Source organism: Onychostoma macrolepis, chromosome 07, assembly GCF_012432095.1.
Source record: "Onychostoma macrolepis isolate SWU-2019 chromosome 07, ASM1243209v1, whole genome shotgun sequence".
NCBI classification, from domain to species: Eukaryota; Metazoa; Chordata; class Actinopteri; order Cypriniformes; family Cyprinidae; genus Onychostoma; species Onychostoma macrolepis.
In genome coordinates this window covers 3,521,797-3,537,887 of record NC_081161.1, presented here as the reverse complement: position 1 = coordinate 3,537,887, position 16,091 = coordinate 3,521,797, and the positions used below count along the sequence as shown (strand labels likewise).

Below are 16,091 nucleotides of genomic sequence, written 5' to 3'. Positions count from 1 at the left end.
TAATAAGTTAATTATCTGTTTTTTTTTTCTTTCCTGCTTTATCAACATGTTTTTAATATTCACTCTTAGGTTGCCAGACGTTGCTCTCCCCCAGCGCATCTGAGCCCGACACCAGTCTGACACGGGCCTGTCCAAAGAGCAGCGCTAAGGCCGACAGAGACGCTAGCGAGGAGGGCGAAGCCGTGGATGGCAAGCTCTCCATTTTCATCCATAAAAGAGAAGACCAGTCGTCCCATGAGGTGCTTCAGCCCTTACTCAGGTAAAACACTACAAAACACATTCACCTCACTGAACACATGGATTCGGACACAAAATTGGAGAAGTTATGACTGATGTCAGTATTTGCGCAACACCTTGCAGCAGCTCAGAGGGTCGTCCCTTCCGCCTCGGCACTGGAGCGAACATGGAGAAGGTGGTGAAGATGGATCGGGACATGACGAAGGTCAGCTCTGGTTTAGTGTGGATGGTTTTGGGGAGCAGAAAGCAGTGCTGGATGAGTGAGATGCTGTTCGTCTGTGTTTTGCAGAGCGGCTGCTGTGAGGTGATCACAGAGGAGGCTTCGTCTGCTCTGCGGAAAGCCAATAAGTGGGCTCAGTCTGGGCTTATTGTTAGTGTGGGTCCCCCAATAGAGAGCACGGGCCAGGAGAATGCTGGGATATCCACCACAGGTGACAAGAAGAAAACCGCCCAGTCTACAGTGTGCAGAGAGAGGAACGCTGAACTGGCTCGGTAAGAGTAATTTACTGTATCTTCATAAGGTCTTCCAGTTTTATATGCTACGTACCTGCAAACTCATTGCCTTTCAGTGAAATGTGCTGCTCTGATACTGAAATTCAGGTCATTCATGCAAATTAGAGGCATTTTATATCTGAAGGGAACTGTCCAAAAAGTTTTGATTGCATTTTCTTTTCATCTTAACTACATTTGTGCTCATAAGATTACATGCCCCTTGCAGAATATGCAAATATGTTAATAATTTTACCTAAATTAGAGGGATCATGAAAATTGCATGTTATGTTTATTTAGTACTGTCCTGAATAACCTATTACACATAACAGATGTTTATATATATATATATATATATATATATACACTCCACAAGACAAAATAACTAAATTCCTAAAAAATGACCCCGTTCAAAAGTTTACATACCCTTGAATCTTAATCTGTGTTGTTTCCTGGATGATCCACGACTGTTTTTATATTTTGTGATAGTTGTTCATGTGTCCTTCGTTGGTCCTGAGCAGTTCAACTGCCTGCTGTTCTTCAGAAAAATCCTCCAGCTCCTGCACGTTCTTTGGTTTTCCAGCATCTGCATATTTGAACCTTTTCCAAAAGTGGCTGTAAGATTTTGAGATCCATCTTTTCACACTGAGGGCAACTGAGGGACTCATACACAGCTATTACAAAAGGTGGAAACATTTACTGATTCTCAAGAAGGCAACACAATGCATTGAGAGCTGGGGGGTGTAAACTTTTGAACAGAATGATGATTAGGGATGGGAGAAAAAATCGATTCTCTGATGCATCGCGATTCTCTCTTCAACGATTCTAAGCTTGTTTTTTTTTTTTCACGCTTATGGCACGAGAGAGAATCGTGGCGGGCTTCATTGCACCATTTCATTTACTGCATTGTAAATTTATGAGCACAACTGTACTTATTATGATTAATAAAGCAGGGTTATATAAATAATATTGAGACACTGTTATAGTTTTAATTAGTATTTAGAATGTTTCATTTTAAACATTTACTGAAAGGTCCCCTCAAGATTTTAAGTTTTGGAGTTCCTGACATGCATAATCATTTAAAAACTTTTTATTTTGGACAAAACCTTTTTTTATTAAAAAAAACAAAACAATATTTTACTATTTAAAGTGAACTTGTATTGTATTAGTTGTTAGTTGTATAAGTTGTTAAAATCATTTAACAAGTTTTCACAGTCATTCTACAGTTTAAGATGTTAGTACAGAAATTGTGTGGCTTCAAAAGAGCATTGCTACCTAAACAGCATGTAGTTCTACTATAATATCAGAATTTTTCGAAAGTGGTTTCAACTGCTGATTCCAAGGAATTTGTAGAAGGAGAAATGCCTGAAAGCCTGTGATTTGACACACAGCTCAGATCCGGTGCGGCCCTTCATCAGCGGTCACGTAGCTAACAGCATGGCTGCGGAGGTCATCGCTCTGCTGCACAGTCTTCTGACTGCCCCTGAATCCAACACGGCTCAAATATGGACCAGCACCGCAGAAAAGGTGAGCTGCGCTCTTTCACAAAATAAAAAATATATACTTCATTGAGTGCTCAGAAAAACACATTGATGAAATCTCCCTGTGTAGTTTGTGTTTTCTGTTCACTCCATACTCCTCTCTCTCAGGTGTTGTCCAGGGCCTTGATGTACATCCCTCAGTTAGGCAAGTACGCTGAGAGTATTCTGGAGAGCGGCAACAGCAGTGGCAGGAAGTTAGCAAAGCTGCAGGCCATTGGCCGACAGGCCGTGGCGGCTCTCTGCGCACTAGGAGGATTCAAGGAGACCATCAAGATTGGTTCTGAAGTCCAGGTGAGCCGTTATGATACACTATCAGTCAAAAGTTTTTGAACAGGAAGATTTTTAATTTCTTTTTTTCTTTTTTTTATAATTCTCTTCTGCTTACCAAGCCTGCATTTATTTGATCCAAAGTACAGGAAAATCTGTCAAAAATGTTTACTATTTAAAATAACTGTTTTCTATTTAAATATATTTTAAAATGTAATTTATTCCTGTGATTTCAAAGCTGAATTTTTAGCATCATTACTCCGGTACTCAGTGTCACATGATCCTTCAGAAATCATTCTAATATGCTCATTTGCTGCTCAGAATTTTTTTTATTATTATTATTATCTTGATGAATAGAAAGTTCAGAAGAACAACATTTATCTGAAATAGAAATCTTTTGTAACATGTCTTTATCATCACTTTTGATGATTTTAATGCATCCTAATGAAAGCTAAATAAAAGTATTAATTTCCATAATTTCTTTAAAAAAAAAAAAAAAAAAACTCTACTGACTCCAAGCTTATGAATGGTATAGTGTATAATGTTACAGTGTTACAGAAGCCTTTAACTTCAGATAAATGCTGATCTTTGGATCTTTCTATTCATCAAAGAATCCTGAAAAAATATATATACTCAACTGTTTTAAATATTGATAATAATTAGGGCTGCCCCCTAATAGTCGACTAACCGTTAGTCGACCAGAAGAGGCTTGGTCAACCAAAATTTTATTAGCCGCTTAGTTGCAGAAAAAATAAATAAAAATCCACATTGGCGAAGTCACGTAGATTGTTAACAGCTAGTCGTAATGTGGTAATACAGTACATCGGGCAGGACATCCAAACGCTCGCTTGCTCTTAAAATGCTCCCTCATTTTTGGTCATACAGAGAAGAGTAATACATCTTTCAAATCTGTAAAGACTCTACGTTTATCTGTGTCCACTCAAAATAACAACAAAACCTTGCGCTTTGGTAAAATAATGAAAGCAAAACGAAACTTCGAAACTCAGTGTATACTTGCCTTACAGACATAATAAATAAATATATATATATATAATGCGTCACACGTGTGTGTGTATATATGTGTTTATGTATGTGTGTGTATGTATAGAGAGTGAAATGTCTACTTTCAAATAAACCAATTCAAATGGAAAATAAATATTGTCAGATTATGTAATTGGTATGAAACCTTCATACAGGTGCGTCCACTACTTGCGGAGATGATGAGTCTGTGTCGCCGACTTCATCTCTTAAACGAAGAAACAAAGAAAGCACTGTGAATTATTAAAATGTTAATGCAGCCTCCTTACTGTTTTTCCCTGACACATTCATAATCATTACTAAATCTGTAGTCAAATGCAGCCCTAATAATAATAATAATAATAAATGTTGAACAGCAAATCAGCATATTAGAATGATTTCTGAAGGATCATGTGACACTGAAGACTGGAGTAATGATGCTGAAAATTCAGCTTTGATCACAGAAATAAATTACATTTTAACATATATTCAAATAGAAAGCAGTTATTTTAAATAGTAAAAATATTTCACAATATTATTGCTTTTACTGTATTTTGGATCAAATAAATGCAGCCTTGGTGACCAGAAGAGATTTCTTTAAAAAACATTAAAAATCTTACTGTTCAAAAACGTTTGACTTGTAGTGCAAATACACAGGTGCTGGTCATATAATTAGAATATCATCAAAAAGTTGATTTATTTCACTAATTCAATTCAAAAAGTGAAACTTGTATATTATATTCATTCATTACACAGACTGATATATTTCAAATGTTTATTTCTTTTAATTTTGATGATTAGAGCTTACAAAAAAAAAATCAGTTTCTCAAAATATTAGAATATTACTTAAGACCAATACAAAGAAAGGATTTTTAGAAATCTTGGCCAACTGAAAAGTATGAGCATGTACAGCACTCAATACTTAGTTGGGGCTCCTTTTGCCTGAATTACTGCAGCAATGCGGCGTGGCATGGAGTCGATCAGTCTGTGGCACTGCTCAGGTGTTATGAGAGCCCAGGTTGCTCTGATAGTGGCCTTCAGCTCATCTGCATTGTTGGGTCTGGTGTCTCTCATCTTCCTCTTGACAATACCCCATAGATTCTCTATGGGGTTCAGGTCAGGCGAGTTTGCTGGCCAATCAAGCACAGTAACACTATGGTCATTGAACCAGCTTTTGGTACCTTTGGCAGTGTGGGCAGGTGCCAAGTCCTGCTGGAAAATGAAATCAGCATCTCCATAAAGCTTGTCAACAGAAGGAAGCATGAAGTGCTCTAAAATTTCCTGGTAGATGGCTGTGTTGACTGTGGACTTCAGAAAACACAGTGGACCAACACCAGCAGATGACATGGCAGCCCAAATCATCACTGACTGTGGAAACTTCACACTGGACTTCAAGCAACATGGATTCTGTGCCTCTCCACTCTTCCTTCAGACTCTGGGACCTTGATTTCCAAATGAAATGTAAAATTTACTTTCATCTGAAAAGAGGACTTTGGACCACTGAGCAACAGTCCAGTTCTTTTTCTCCACAGCCCAGTTAAGATGCTTCTGGCGTTGTCTCTGGTTCAGAAGTGGCTTGGTAGCCCTTTTCCTGAAGGCGTCTGGCGTGGTGACTCTTGATGCACTGACTCCAGCTTCAGTTCTCTCCTTGTGAAGCTCTCACAAGTGTTTGAATCGGCTTTGCTTGACTGTATTCTCAAGCTTGCGGTCATCCCTGTTGCTTGTGCACCTTTTCCTACCCAAATTCTTCCTTCCAGTCAACTTTGCATTTAATATGCTTTGATACAGCACTCTGTAAACAGCCGCACCTTTCAGTAATGACCTTCTGTGACTTACCCTCTTTGTGAAGGGTGTCAATGTTCGTCTTCTGGATCATTGCCAAGTCAGCAGTCTTCCCCATTATTGTGGTTTCAAAGAACAAGAGATACCCAGAATTTATACTGTAGGGATGGTCATTTATTCAAACTCAAATGTAAATATTCTAATATTTTGAGATACTGATTTTTGACTTTCATGAGCTGTAAGCTCTAATCATCAAAATTAAAAGAAATAAACATTTGAAATATATCAGTCTGTGTGTAATGAATGAATATAATATACAAGTTTCACTTTTTGAATGGAATTAGTGAAATAAATCAACTTTTTGATGATATTCTAATTATATGACCAGCACCTGTACATGCATTGTTTAGCAGATGACGTACATTTTTAGCAGATGAATTATTTCAGGTGTACTAGTATCTTGCTGAAGTATTTGTCCATGCATGTTCTCGATGGCAGGTGGTGGGTAAAGGTGTGTTGGACAGTGTTGGGGTCGTCATTTCCATTAATGAGCAGGAGGGAATCGCCACGGTCAAGTTTCCTTCCTGCGAGTACCGGCGCACCAGCAAAGCGTCAGATATCCTCACCGTACCCATATCCCGCCTCTGCACCCCTCACTCTGAGGTAATCACACCTTAAACCTCTGTAGAACTGCAGAATTTCATATGTTTAGCATTGCCGTTTACTTTTGCATTGAACAATGAAAATTTTGCATGTTTTTGACTCACGCAAGTAGGACTTCTACTACATATCTTTATATGTTATTTCATAAGTATTTCTATTGTCTTCTATTGAAATATGGTTAGAAGAACTGCTGAATGTACTGACAAGCATTTATGATAAACTAAAATATACTTAAATATAATTTCTATTGAAATTCTGTATGCCATGTATTAAAATGTATTTGTAATTACACATTTGTAATGATGAAGTTGCAATTTAGTACATTTAAAACATTTTACCTTAAATTTAATATCAAACAACAGTTAAAACTGATAATCAAGTACTTTACGTTTGCTTATTATGTTAGTCATCACATCAAAATAAGTGTACTTCTTTAAAACATGACAAAAGATTATTAAAACTTTGTCAAATTAAAAGAGTTGCTTCAAAACAACATTTTAAATTATTATAACACAATGCACTTTTTAAAAGTATACTTAAGTATGTTAAGAAACATGAAAATGCACTCTATTTAAGTTTGAGTAATTTTTGTACTTCAGGTTAAACTTAATTTGTTTCCATTTTAAGTTTAGTTTTTTTCATCTAATATTTAGAACTCATTTAATTTCAGCCTTATTGTAATTAATAATTGTTTTTTAAATAAATGTTGTATTTTTAATAGTTTTAGTGTTAGTTAACAAACTTTTTTTGCAAACAAGCTTTCCACCACGATGTTCATTTTATTTTGAAATCAAATTACTTTTATTAATAATTTGGAATCATCTTAGCTAGCTAGTTAGTTAGTTAACAAACATGCCTCATTTTGTAAATATAAAGTAACAAAGCTGACTAAATTACTGCAAGAAAGAAATGCAACCTGGGCTAAAACAAGAAAAACCGTCACTTTGAATTTCCACTTTGAGACATGAATAAACTTGCCTTTGCCTGTGGACTTTTGAAGCGATGTGTGAAGCAGCTCAGATATCTGCTGTCTCTCACGCAGCTCTGTGTTTGTGGTCAGGCTCTGCCGCTGCACAAGCTGTCCATCACAGAGAAGGTTGTTCAGGCCGTGCAGTCCATGCTGCTGCCGCAGGAGGGCAGTCTGTCCATCCACACGTCCCTGCCTGCGTCTGGAGACGGCTCCAGTCCTGTGATGGCTGTGGTGCGTCTTCTGGCCGAGATCAGAACCAGGTCAGACCCTCAGTGCACCAAGAATATGGACGTCAAATACGAATTGCTGCTCTTTTTGTTTGTGCATTATTGTACAGTAGGGGTGTAACGGTACACAAACAGGACGGTCCGGCACGTACCTTGGTTTTGACGTCAGGGTTTTGGTACAGCAGGAGGATAAAAACAACATAAATAGCTTCTTTTCTTTTTTAAAAAAATAATTAAACAATGGTTTACTGAATTGCACTCTCTTTAAATAAATTAAATTATAATTATAATTTTCTTAGGGATAAAAATCTACCTCAGCTTCTGCTCTAAACTATAGGGAGCCCTTTAACATCAATATAAGATTATAATTAACAACAGAGCCCAAACTTAAATTCAATTACTATTTATTTTTAACTTTTAATAATCGACACTCAAATTAAAAAATTGAAAGCAAACATGTAAATTGTTTTTAAATTAACTTCTAAATTATATTGTTTCTATTTTTTGTTAAAATATAATAATTTTCAGAGTGGCTGTCATAACTTGTTTCATAACATGCATTAAATAATGAAGACATCACTAACAGGTAGAGTAAAATATAATAAATATATAGTCCAATATTTTGTGAAATGCTCTTCTCTAGACTTCATTTCTATAGCAAATAACGAGCTGAGGTAAATGAAATGCCACGTGTTTACAAGCGGTTTTAATGACGTCTTTCTGCGGTTGTAGCACCAATTTAGCAATTACGTGAGGGGTGCGATGTTCATTTATGTTTATTTCGGTACGAATACGTGTACCGTTACACTCCTGTTGCACAGTACTGTTTGGGATATGGGGTGTTTATTCTGTGTATTTGACTCCTTCAGAGCGTGTTTGGTGATGGCGCAGCTGCTGGAGGACAGCTCGTTCTGTGAGGAGTTCATTCAGCAGTGTCCCGCAGCAGTGGAGGTGCTCAACCTGATCGCTCAGGAGTGCAGTCCTGGTGAGAACCCACACCAATATGATGTGAACCTGAATGCCTTTTTGTTGTTGTTGTTGTTGTTGTTGTACATCCAAAAACAGTAACCATAAAATAATATTCTATCTAAATTTATATTTTTAATACAGTTTATATAATTTGTATAAAATTCATATAAAATATAATTTTAATTAAATATAACCATAATAGTAAATTAATATCATTATATTATTAATATACACAAAACCAGTCATAAGGGTCAATTTTTTTGAAATTGAGATTTATACATCATCTGGATAAAGCTTTCCATTGATATATGGTTTGTTATGATAGGACAATATTTGGCTGAGATGCAGCTATTTGAAAATCTGAAATCAAAAAAATCTAAATATTGAGAAAATCACCTTTAAAGTTGTCCAAATGAAGTTCTTAGCAATGCATATTACTAATAAAAAAATGAACTTTTGATATATTTGTGATAGTAAATTTACAAAATATCTTCATTGAACATGATCTTTACTTAATATCTTAATGATTTTTGGCATAAAAGAAAAATGGATAATTTTGACTCATACAATGTATTGTTGGCTATTGCTACAAATATACCTGTGCTACTTATGACTGCTTTTGTGCTCCAGGGTCACAATTATGTTTATGAATTCTTCTTAATTCTAAAATCATACATGGTAATACTTCACAATAAGGTTCATTAGTTAATATTATCCATTTTTCTTTTATGCCAAAAATCATTAAGATATTAAGTAAAGATCATGTTCAATGAAGATATTTTGTAAATTTACTATCACAAATATATCAAAAGTTCATTTTTTTTATTAGTAATATGCATTGCTAAGAACTTCATTTGGACAACTTTAAAGGTGATTTTAAAGTTAACTACTTTAGTTAACATGAACTAAAAATGAATAATACTTCTGCAGCATTTATTAATGTTAGTTCATGTTAATTTCAGCGTTTTAACATTTAGCATGTTAACATTTAGTTAGTGCACTGTGAATTAACATGATTTAACAATGAATGACTGTATTTTCATTAACTAAGATTAACAAAGATTAGTAAATACTGTTTTGTAAATACTTGTTGGTTCTTGAGGGTCAAGCAGGTGTTCTTGAGTTTGTTTAGCGTATTTGATGTGCTCTATGTATGTGCTTTGATCAATGTTTATATGTGAATAAAAGCCTAAATTAAATGTTTATCATATGAAGTGATCGTGTCTCTTCAGTAGCATTGTTATAGCAGCTGTTATTTTGTTAACTAATTAAAAATAGTTTTTGTTAATAAAATAAAGCTAAAATCAAATCAAATATAAATATTAGATGAAAAACAAGTTCTAAAAGTACAGAAATTACTGCAACTAAAACTGAAATAAATATAAAGCTGAATAGAAATATAAAAGTAAAAAACCTAATGAAAAACACAATGATTTAAAAAAAAAAAAAAAGTTAATTCATAGAAATATGAATAAATACTGTAACAGTAAGTAAGTAATTCTAAAATAACAGTGACAACATATTTTCCTTATTTCTTGGTAAAGACTTAAACTGAAGCTTAAACCACTTCATTTATTTTGATTACTTAGTCTTTATAAACTTTTTAATATGTGCAAGTTTAAATCACCCTCATGTATTTTTATGTTTCATGACATGATTTTTTTATGACTGCAAAAGCAGTAATATTGTGAAATGTTTACTATTTAAAACAACTGTTTTCTATTTGTACATATTTTAAAATGCAAGTTATTTGTGATCAAAACTGATAATAATAATAATATAATAATAATAAATGTTTTTTTGAGCAGCAAATCAGCATATTATAATGATTTGTGAAGTATCATGTGACACTGAAGACTGGAGTAATGATGCTGAAAATACAGCTTCGATCACAGAAATAAATAACATTTTAAAATATATTCAAATAGAAAGCAGTTATTTTAAATAGTAAAAATATTTCAAAATTGTACTGTTTTTGATGTATTTTGGATCAAATATATGCAGGCTTGGTGAGTAGAAGAGAATTCTTTAAAAAACATAAAAAATCTTCCTGTTCAAAAACTTTTGACTGGTAGTGTACATCTTCCAGGTCTTCTGAAGCCATATGAAATCTTCCATTTATTAGCATCACTGGTCGTGTGTGTTTGCAGGAGAGCGTTTAGTGATGGTTGAGGTTCAGTGTGAGCGGGTTCGGATGCTGTATCGAGACTGCGCTCGTCCTCCACCTCCTCCAGTGCAAACCGATCAACGACAGGTGAGATGAGCTTCAGTTAATGTGATCGAGAGGAGCCGCTTGTTGTTGTGTGATATTATCATGTAAACTATCCTTGACATTCCTGCTTGCTGTATATGGACTGCCCTGTAAACACACAAAACAACTGGCAGACATAAAGCACCTCAAAGCCTTCTGATTGGCTGAAACTGCTCTCGTTAATAATAGCTTGCTTAGCAAACACAATGTCTTCCTCTCTCCGCAGCCTAAGGAAATCACGTGGTGCCCGTCGCGCGTCTTCCCTCCGGTTCGCGCCTGCATGTTCTCCTCACACTTGACCTCTGTGACCTTTCTGGCCGATCCGAGCGCAGGCGGAGGCCTTCCCAGAGGAACTTTCATCTACGCCACTTCACCTGTGCCTGTCCAGGTAACTACAGCCTTTTAAAAAAAATTTTTAAGAAATTAAGACTCTTTAAATTAAGACTTTTTTTTTTTTTTGATTTTTAGAATTTAGATTTCATTTATATTTTCTAGTTTTCCTTTTAATTTTAGTAAATGTTCTAGTAATTTAAATTTTTTTAATGTCCGTGTAGTTTTTTGTATATTTAGTTTCAGTTATTTTAGTACTTCAGCTTAAACTAAATGAAAATGAGACAACTGACCATGGCAACTAGGGCTGTCAAAAAAAATTAAATTTTGAATATTTGTCGAATTTAAAATAAAAATCCAAATTCTAATGCAAAAACGTTGCATTCGAATTTTAGGTGTGCGTCAGGCAGCCTTATCAGTGGCACACAAGATGCGATGACGATGTAGGTGTCGTTACATTTTAATGTTTTTCATAGCTTATCCAGTTTAACCCACTGGATGTGGCGCTGCATGCGTCATTCATTCAAAATATTGTGGAAAGAGAGAACGTCAAAACTGAAACCAAGCCGTTCACACAGAACGCATATTTATCACATTTTCTAGATGGACGTCTATCTCCGTTGCACTTGCTTCTCGCACAAGAGAGCCGCATGTTTAGAAAGCGTGTAAAGTTCAACTTTTAAAAAACATGTCTCAAGACTTTATGGCGGTTTTTCTGCATCCCACTCCATCTCATGTTTTTAAATGAAAAAAGTACTCTTTGTGATTGGTTTTGGGTTCTTTGTATTAACTATACTGTACATGCATACTTGATGCTGTTTTGTTTCATTTTTTTTCGAAGATAGTTGTGTTATTTTATTGCTTTGAAGAAATGTGCAATAGTAATATTTTGCTCGATGCGCCAAAGCTTTTTTTCCCCCTGACTGAAATTATGCCTTTTTAAAATCGTATATAATTCGAATATTGATAATATTTAAGTACAAAATTCGAATTTAGTTTTTCAGCCATTTTGACAGCCCTAATGGCAACTACCTGAAATTGTTTTTTTTGTTTTTTTCAGTTAATGTTTATCTTATTTCAAGTAATTTTATGGTTTTCGTTTTAGTTCACTATAATAACCATGGCAAGGACACATTAAATTCATAAAACGCAACACTAAATGCATTTATAATGGTACAAAAATAAATACTGTTCTTTTTGACTTTCTATTCATTAAGGAATCCTGAAAAATAAAATGTATCACGGTTTCCACAAAAATACTGGGCAGGACGACTGTTTTTAACATTGATGATAATCAGAAACGTCTCTTAAACAGCAAATCAGCATATTAGAATGATTTCTGAAGGATCATGTGACACTGAAGACTGGAGTAAAATTCAGCTTTGATCACAGAAATAAACTACATTTTAACAGATATTCACATAGAAAACAGCTATTTTAAATTGTAGTAATATTTCACAATTTTATTTTTGGATCAAATAAATGCAGCCTTGGTGAGCGGAAGTGTACGCTAGTGTATAGCCAATAAGAGTACTCTATGTCTATCTCTAATTTTCTCTATCTTTTTCTGGTTTCCAGGCCCCTTCTTTTTACTGGGAGATCGAGGTTGTTTCTTTCGGAGACTCGGAGGATGACAGCGGCCCTATCGTGTCGTTTGGTTTCTCCCCGGAGGCCGAGAAGCGAGACGGCGCCTGGACCAGTCCTGTGGGCACCTGTCTATTCCACAAGTACTGACCCGCTCCATTTAACATACAATACAATGTTTATTTATATAGCACATTTAAAAAACAACCGAAGTCGACCAAAGTGCTGCGCAGAGTATGCAAAATAAGAGATCAACAAGATTATGAACAATAAAACAAACTGTAAAATGGATGAGGTTCAGCAAAACAGAGAATCGTTGCACAGCAAGTCAAGGAATATTGAATGCCATGGAGAAGAAATAAGTTTTAAGACTAGACTTAAAAATAGATAAAGTTGAGGCAGATCTGATATGAACCAGGAGTCTATTCCACAACTTGGGGCCAGCAACAGAAAAAGCACGATCCCCCGTTTTTGAGTCTTGCCCTGGGAACTTGCAATAAACCAGAATCAGCAGATCTGAGTGATCTTGACTGAGTGCATGGATGCAACAAATCAGATAGGTACTGTGGAGCCTGATTATGGAGAGATTAATAGACGAACAGTAAAATTTTTAAATCGATTCTATATTTGACTGGCAGCCAGTGCAATGAGATCGAAACTGGTGTGATAGACTCATGTTTACGCTTCCCACAAAGGAGCCGAGCCGCTGCATTCTGAACCAATTGCAGACATGAAACACATGATTGAGGAACACCGATATACAAAGAGAGTCGCAGTCATCCAATCGAGATGTTACAAAAGCATGCATAACCATTTCAAACTTCTTTAGAGACAAAAATGGCTTCACCTTCGTCAAGAGACAGGACTTGACCACAGCACTTATCTGCTTATCAAATTTAAGATTGTTAGCAAACCAAACACCTAGGTTTCTGGCGCATGTAGTGCTGTATGGACTCTTAACCTGTTCTTTCTGTTCCCCTCTGCTTCCCATCCTAACTCTTTTCTTTTTACGTGTCGTCCTTGTTTCTCTCCCGCTCAGTAATGGGAGGGCGGTACACTATAACGGCTCCAGTTTGCTGCAGTGGAAGAGTGTGAGACTAGACGTGGCTCTACTTCCTGGTGAGACAGGGCGGCTTCTATTCATTTGAGCATTCAGCCAATAACTACAAGCACATTATATTGTTCAAACCAACTGCTGGGAAAGCTACTTTTGAAGCACATTTAAAGGGATTGTTCTTTCCCGCGACGGCGAGTTGCCTATTCTTTTCTTTAACTCCTGCAACTAACGCTTTCTGTTTGCTCTTATTGTGCTCTCTAATTGCTCTTAAAGGGTTAGTTCACCCAAAAATGAAAATTAGCCTGTGTTTTACTCACCCTTGAGGCATCCTAGGTGTATATGACTTTCTTCTTTCAGACGAATCCAGTCGGAGTTATAGTAAAAATTGTCCTGGCTCTTCCAAGCATTATCGTTGCAGTCGCCGGGTGTTTCGCTTTAACAGTCCAAAACACGTAAAATAAAGCATGCCTCACATGACTCCGGGGCGTGAATAAAGGCCTCCTGTAGCAAATGCATGCATTTTTGTAAGAAAAATATCCATATTTCAAACGTAATAAACACTTTCCTCCCACTTCCAGTGTCTCTGAGATATGCTAGTCTCGTGAGTTTGTTTACAGGAGCAAAGGAAGGCCAGTCTCCTTTTGGCTTATATTGAAATCCTCCGACATTTTTCTTTACAAACCTTGGTTTGTACTTCTAATTCGTGACCGGCGTTTTGTTATGTTCTCTCTCCGCTTTTGGTCTTACAAGGGTACTTGTGATCTTACAACGGTAAATAAAGAACTGGTTGTTTCAAGAAGTTTTAGTATAGTATTTTATTTACTCTTTTACTTCAAAATGCTCAAAATCATAGACAAGCTATGTCTAATATTTAATGTATTTGAGGTCTGAGATGTGGGAACGGTGAAGAGAGAGAGAGAGAGAGCAAACATTTTGCATTTTAGGTCAGCATCAGCCAATATAGTCTTAAATAGCCTGCATAGCACTTCAACCTTTATAGCATGGGATTTTGACCAAATATATTAAATCTTGATTTTTGTAAAATGTTGCAACAAGATGTTACAAAATGTTAAATTTTTTTCTGTGAAAAATTACCGTTATGGACATATATGGTAATAAAAAATATGGATTTTTCTTACAAAAACGCATAGAGGCCTTTATTCACGCCCGGAGCCGTGTGAGGCACGTATTATGGATGCGCGCGCTTTATTTAACATGTTTTGGACTGTGGAACAGAAACACTCGCCGACTGCAATGATAACGCTTGGAAGAGCCAGGACAATTTTTTATATAACTCCGATTGGATTCGTCTGAAAGCAGAAAGTCATATATACCTAGGATAGCTTGAGGGTGAGTAAAACACTGGCTAATTTTCATTTTTTGGGTGAACTAACCCTTTAACTTACATTACATTATTAAGTCTTAAAACTGAAATTTGTGTTGTAAGAGCTGAAATTGAGTGTTAAGTTGGTGTAGAAGCATAATAATTATTGATTGATAATTGCTTCAACCTCCTCAGCTGTTGTGTGCACAATAAAATATCACACTCTGCAAAAAATATTTTTCTTAATCTGTAATTGTCTAGTTTTCGATTACAAATATCTAAACATTATTAAATCAAGAAATTAGTTTGAGAAGCAAAATTGCAAATTAAGTCTAAAAATAAATAAATTATAAATAAATGTACTAAATAAATTAAAAAAATATATATAAAAAATGAAGTCAGACGGTATTAAAATTAAGTTCTTGCTTAAAATAAGAGGAAAAAAATCTGCCACTGGTGTAAGTAAAATTAGTTTTTCCCCTCTGAATTAAGTTTATATAGCTTGTCCCATTGACAGATATTTTTTCTTATTTTAATCATAAATCTGCTTAATTTTGATGCATTATATTAAAACAAGTCAATAATATAATATGTCATTTTGCTTCTCAAATAAACACATATTAATTTAAGAATGTTTAGGGGTTGTTTTTTTTTGTTTTGTTTTTACTGGAAAACAAGACAAAAATACTGAAGAAGAAAATAATTTTTGCAGTAAAAACCAATGTACAAAAACATGCCGATACATGTTGAAAAAAGCATCTTGTAACTGAAAAAGCTGTGCAGTTTTTCTGTTTTTCAATAGAATATGTAAAGTTAGTAGGGTTTCTACATTTAGTAACTTACTCCCCAGTGCTGGTAGGCAAACATTTGACTTTAGAAATGCCACCGTTTCTGATCAATCACAAGTTTTTTTGTTCATGTGTAATTCTGGAGCTGCTCTGGTAATGGTTTGTGTGGTGTGTTTTGACACAGGTGATGTTGCAGGCATCGGTTGGGAGCGTTTGGAAGGCACTCCTCCTCCACCTGGACAGCCTCCTAAAGGAAGAGTGTACTTCACGTACTGCGGACAACGTCTCGCTCCTTATCTGGAGGACGTGGCTGGAGGCATGTGGCCTGTAGTCCACATTCAGAAGAAGGTTTGCACACAAAAGATAAATAATCAGGCTTAATAATGGTTTCAGTTCGTTTATAGGTTAAAATGGAAATGCTTGGGAGGAAAAAAAGCCCCTGAAAGTGGTGTTGCTGAAAACACAATTTGCTAATTACATAAGGATATGTTGTTTTCAGTGTTATTGTAGTATTATTTGTATACTGATAAGATATAATGCGTCATAACTATTTATCAGTATTATGTATTTTCCTGGGTTCTGGGATATTCAGTGT

The 16,091-nt window shown here is 35.5% G+C and overlaps 1 protein-coding gene across 4 annotated transcripts in view; it reads left to right on the top strand.

Moving 5' to 3' along the window:
- Positions 1 to 16,091, top strand: part of LOC131543754 (probable E3 ubiquitin-protein ligase HECTD4) — a 93,405-nt gene that overhangs the window by 49,633 nt on the left and 27,681 nt on the right. For all 4 annotated transcript variants that reach the window (XM_058781503.1, XM_058781501.1, XM_058781502.1 and 1 more), the window contains exons 37-49: positions 70 to 259; positions 361 to 442; positions 527 to 729; positions 2,118 to 2,253; positions 2,376 to 2,558; positions 5,832 to 5,996; positions 7,057 to 7,226; positions 8,063 to 8,178; positions 10,313 to 10,416; positions 10,640 to 10,801; positions 12,322 to 12,470; positions 13,367 to 13,446; positions 15,681 to 15,844. In XM_058781503.1, the coding sequence (XP_058637486.1) occupies positions 70 to 259; positions 361 to 442; positions 527 to 729; positions 2,118 to 2,253; positions 2,376 to 2,558; positions 5,832 to 5,996; positions 7,057 to 7,226; positions 8,063 to 8,178; positions 10,313 to 10,416; positions 10,640 to 10,801; positions 12,322 to 12,470; positions 13,367 to 13,446; positions 15,681 to 15,844 (1,904 nt within the window). The remainder of the gene's footprint in view (positions 1 to 69; positions 260 to 360; positions 443 to 526; positions 730 to 2,117; positions 2,254 to 2,375; positions 2,559 to 5,831; positions 5,997 to 7,056; positions 7,227 to 8,062; positions 8,179 to 10,312; positions 10,417 to 10,639; positions 10,802 to 12,321; positions 12,471 to 13,366; positions 13,447 to 15,680; positions 15,845 to 16,091) is intronic.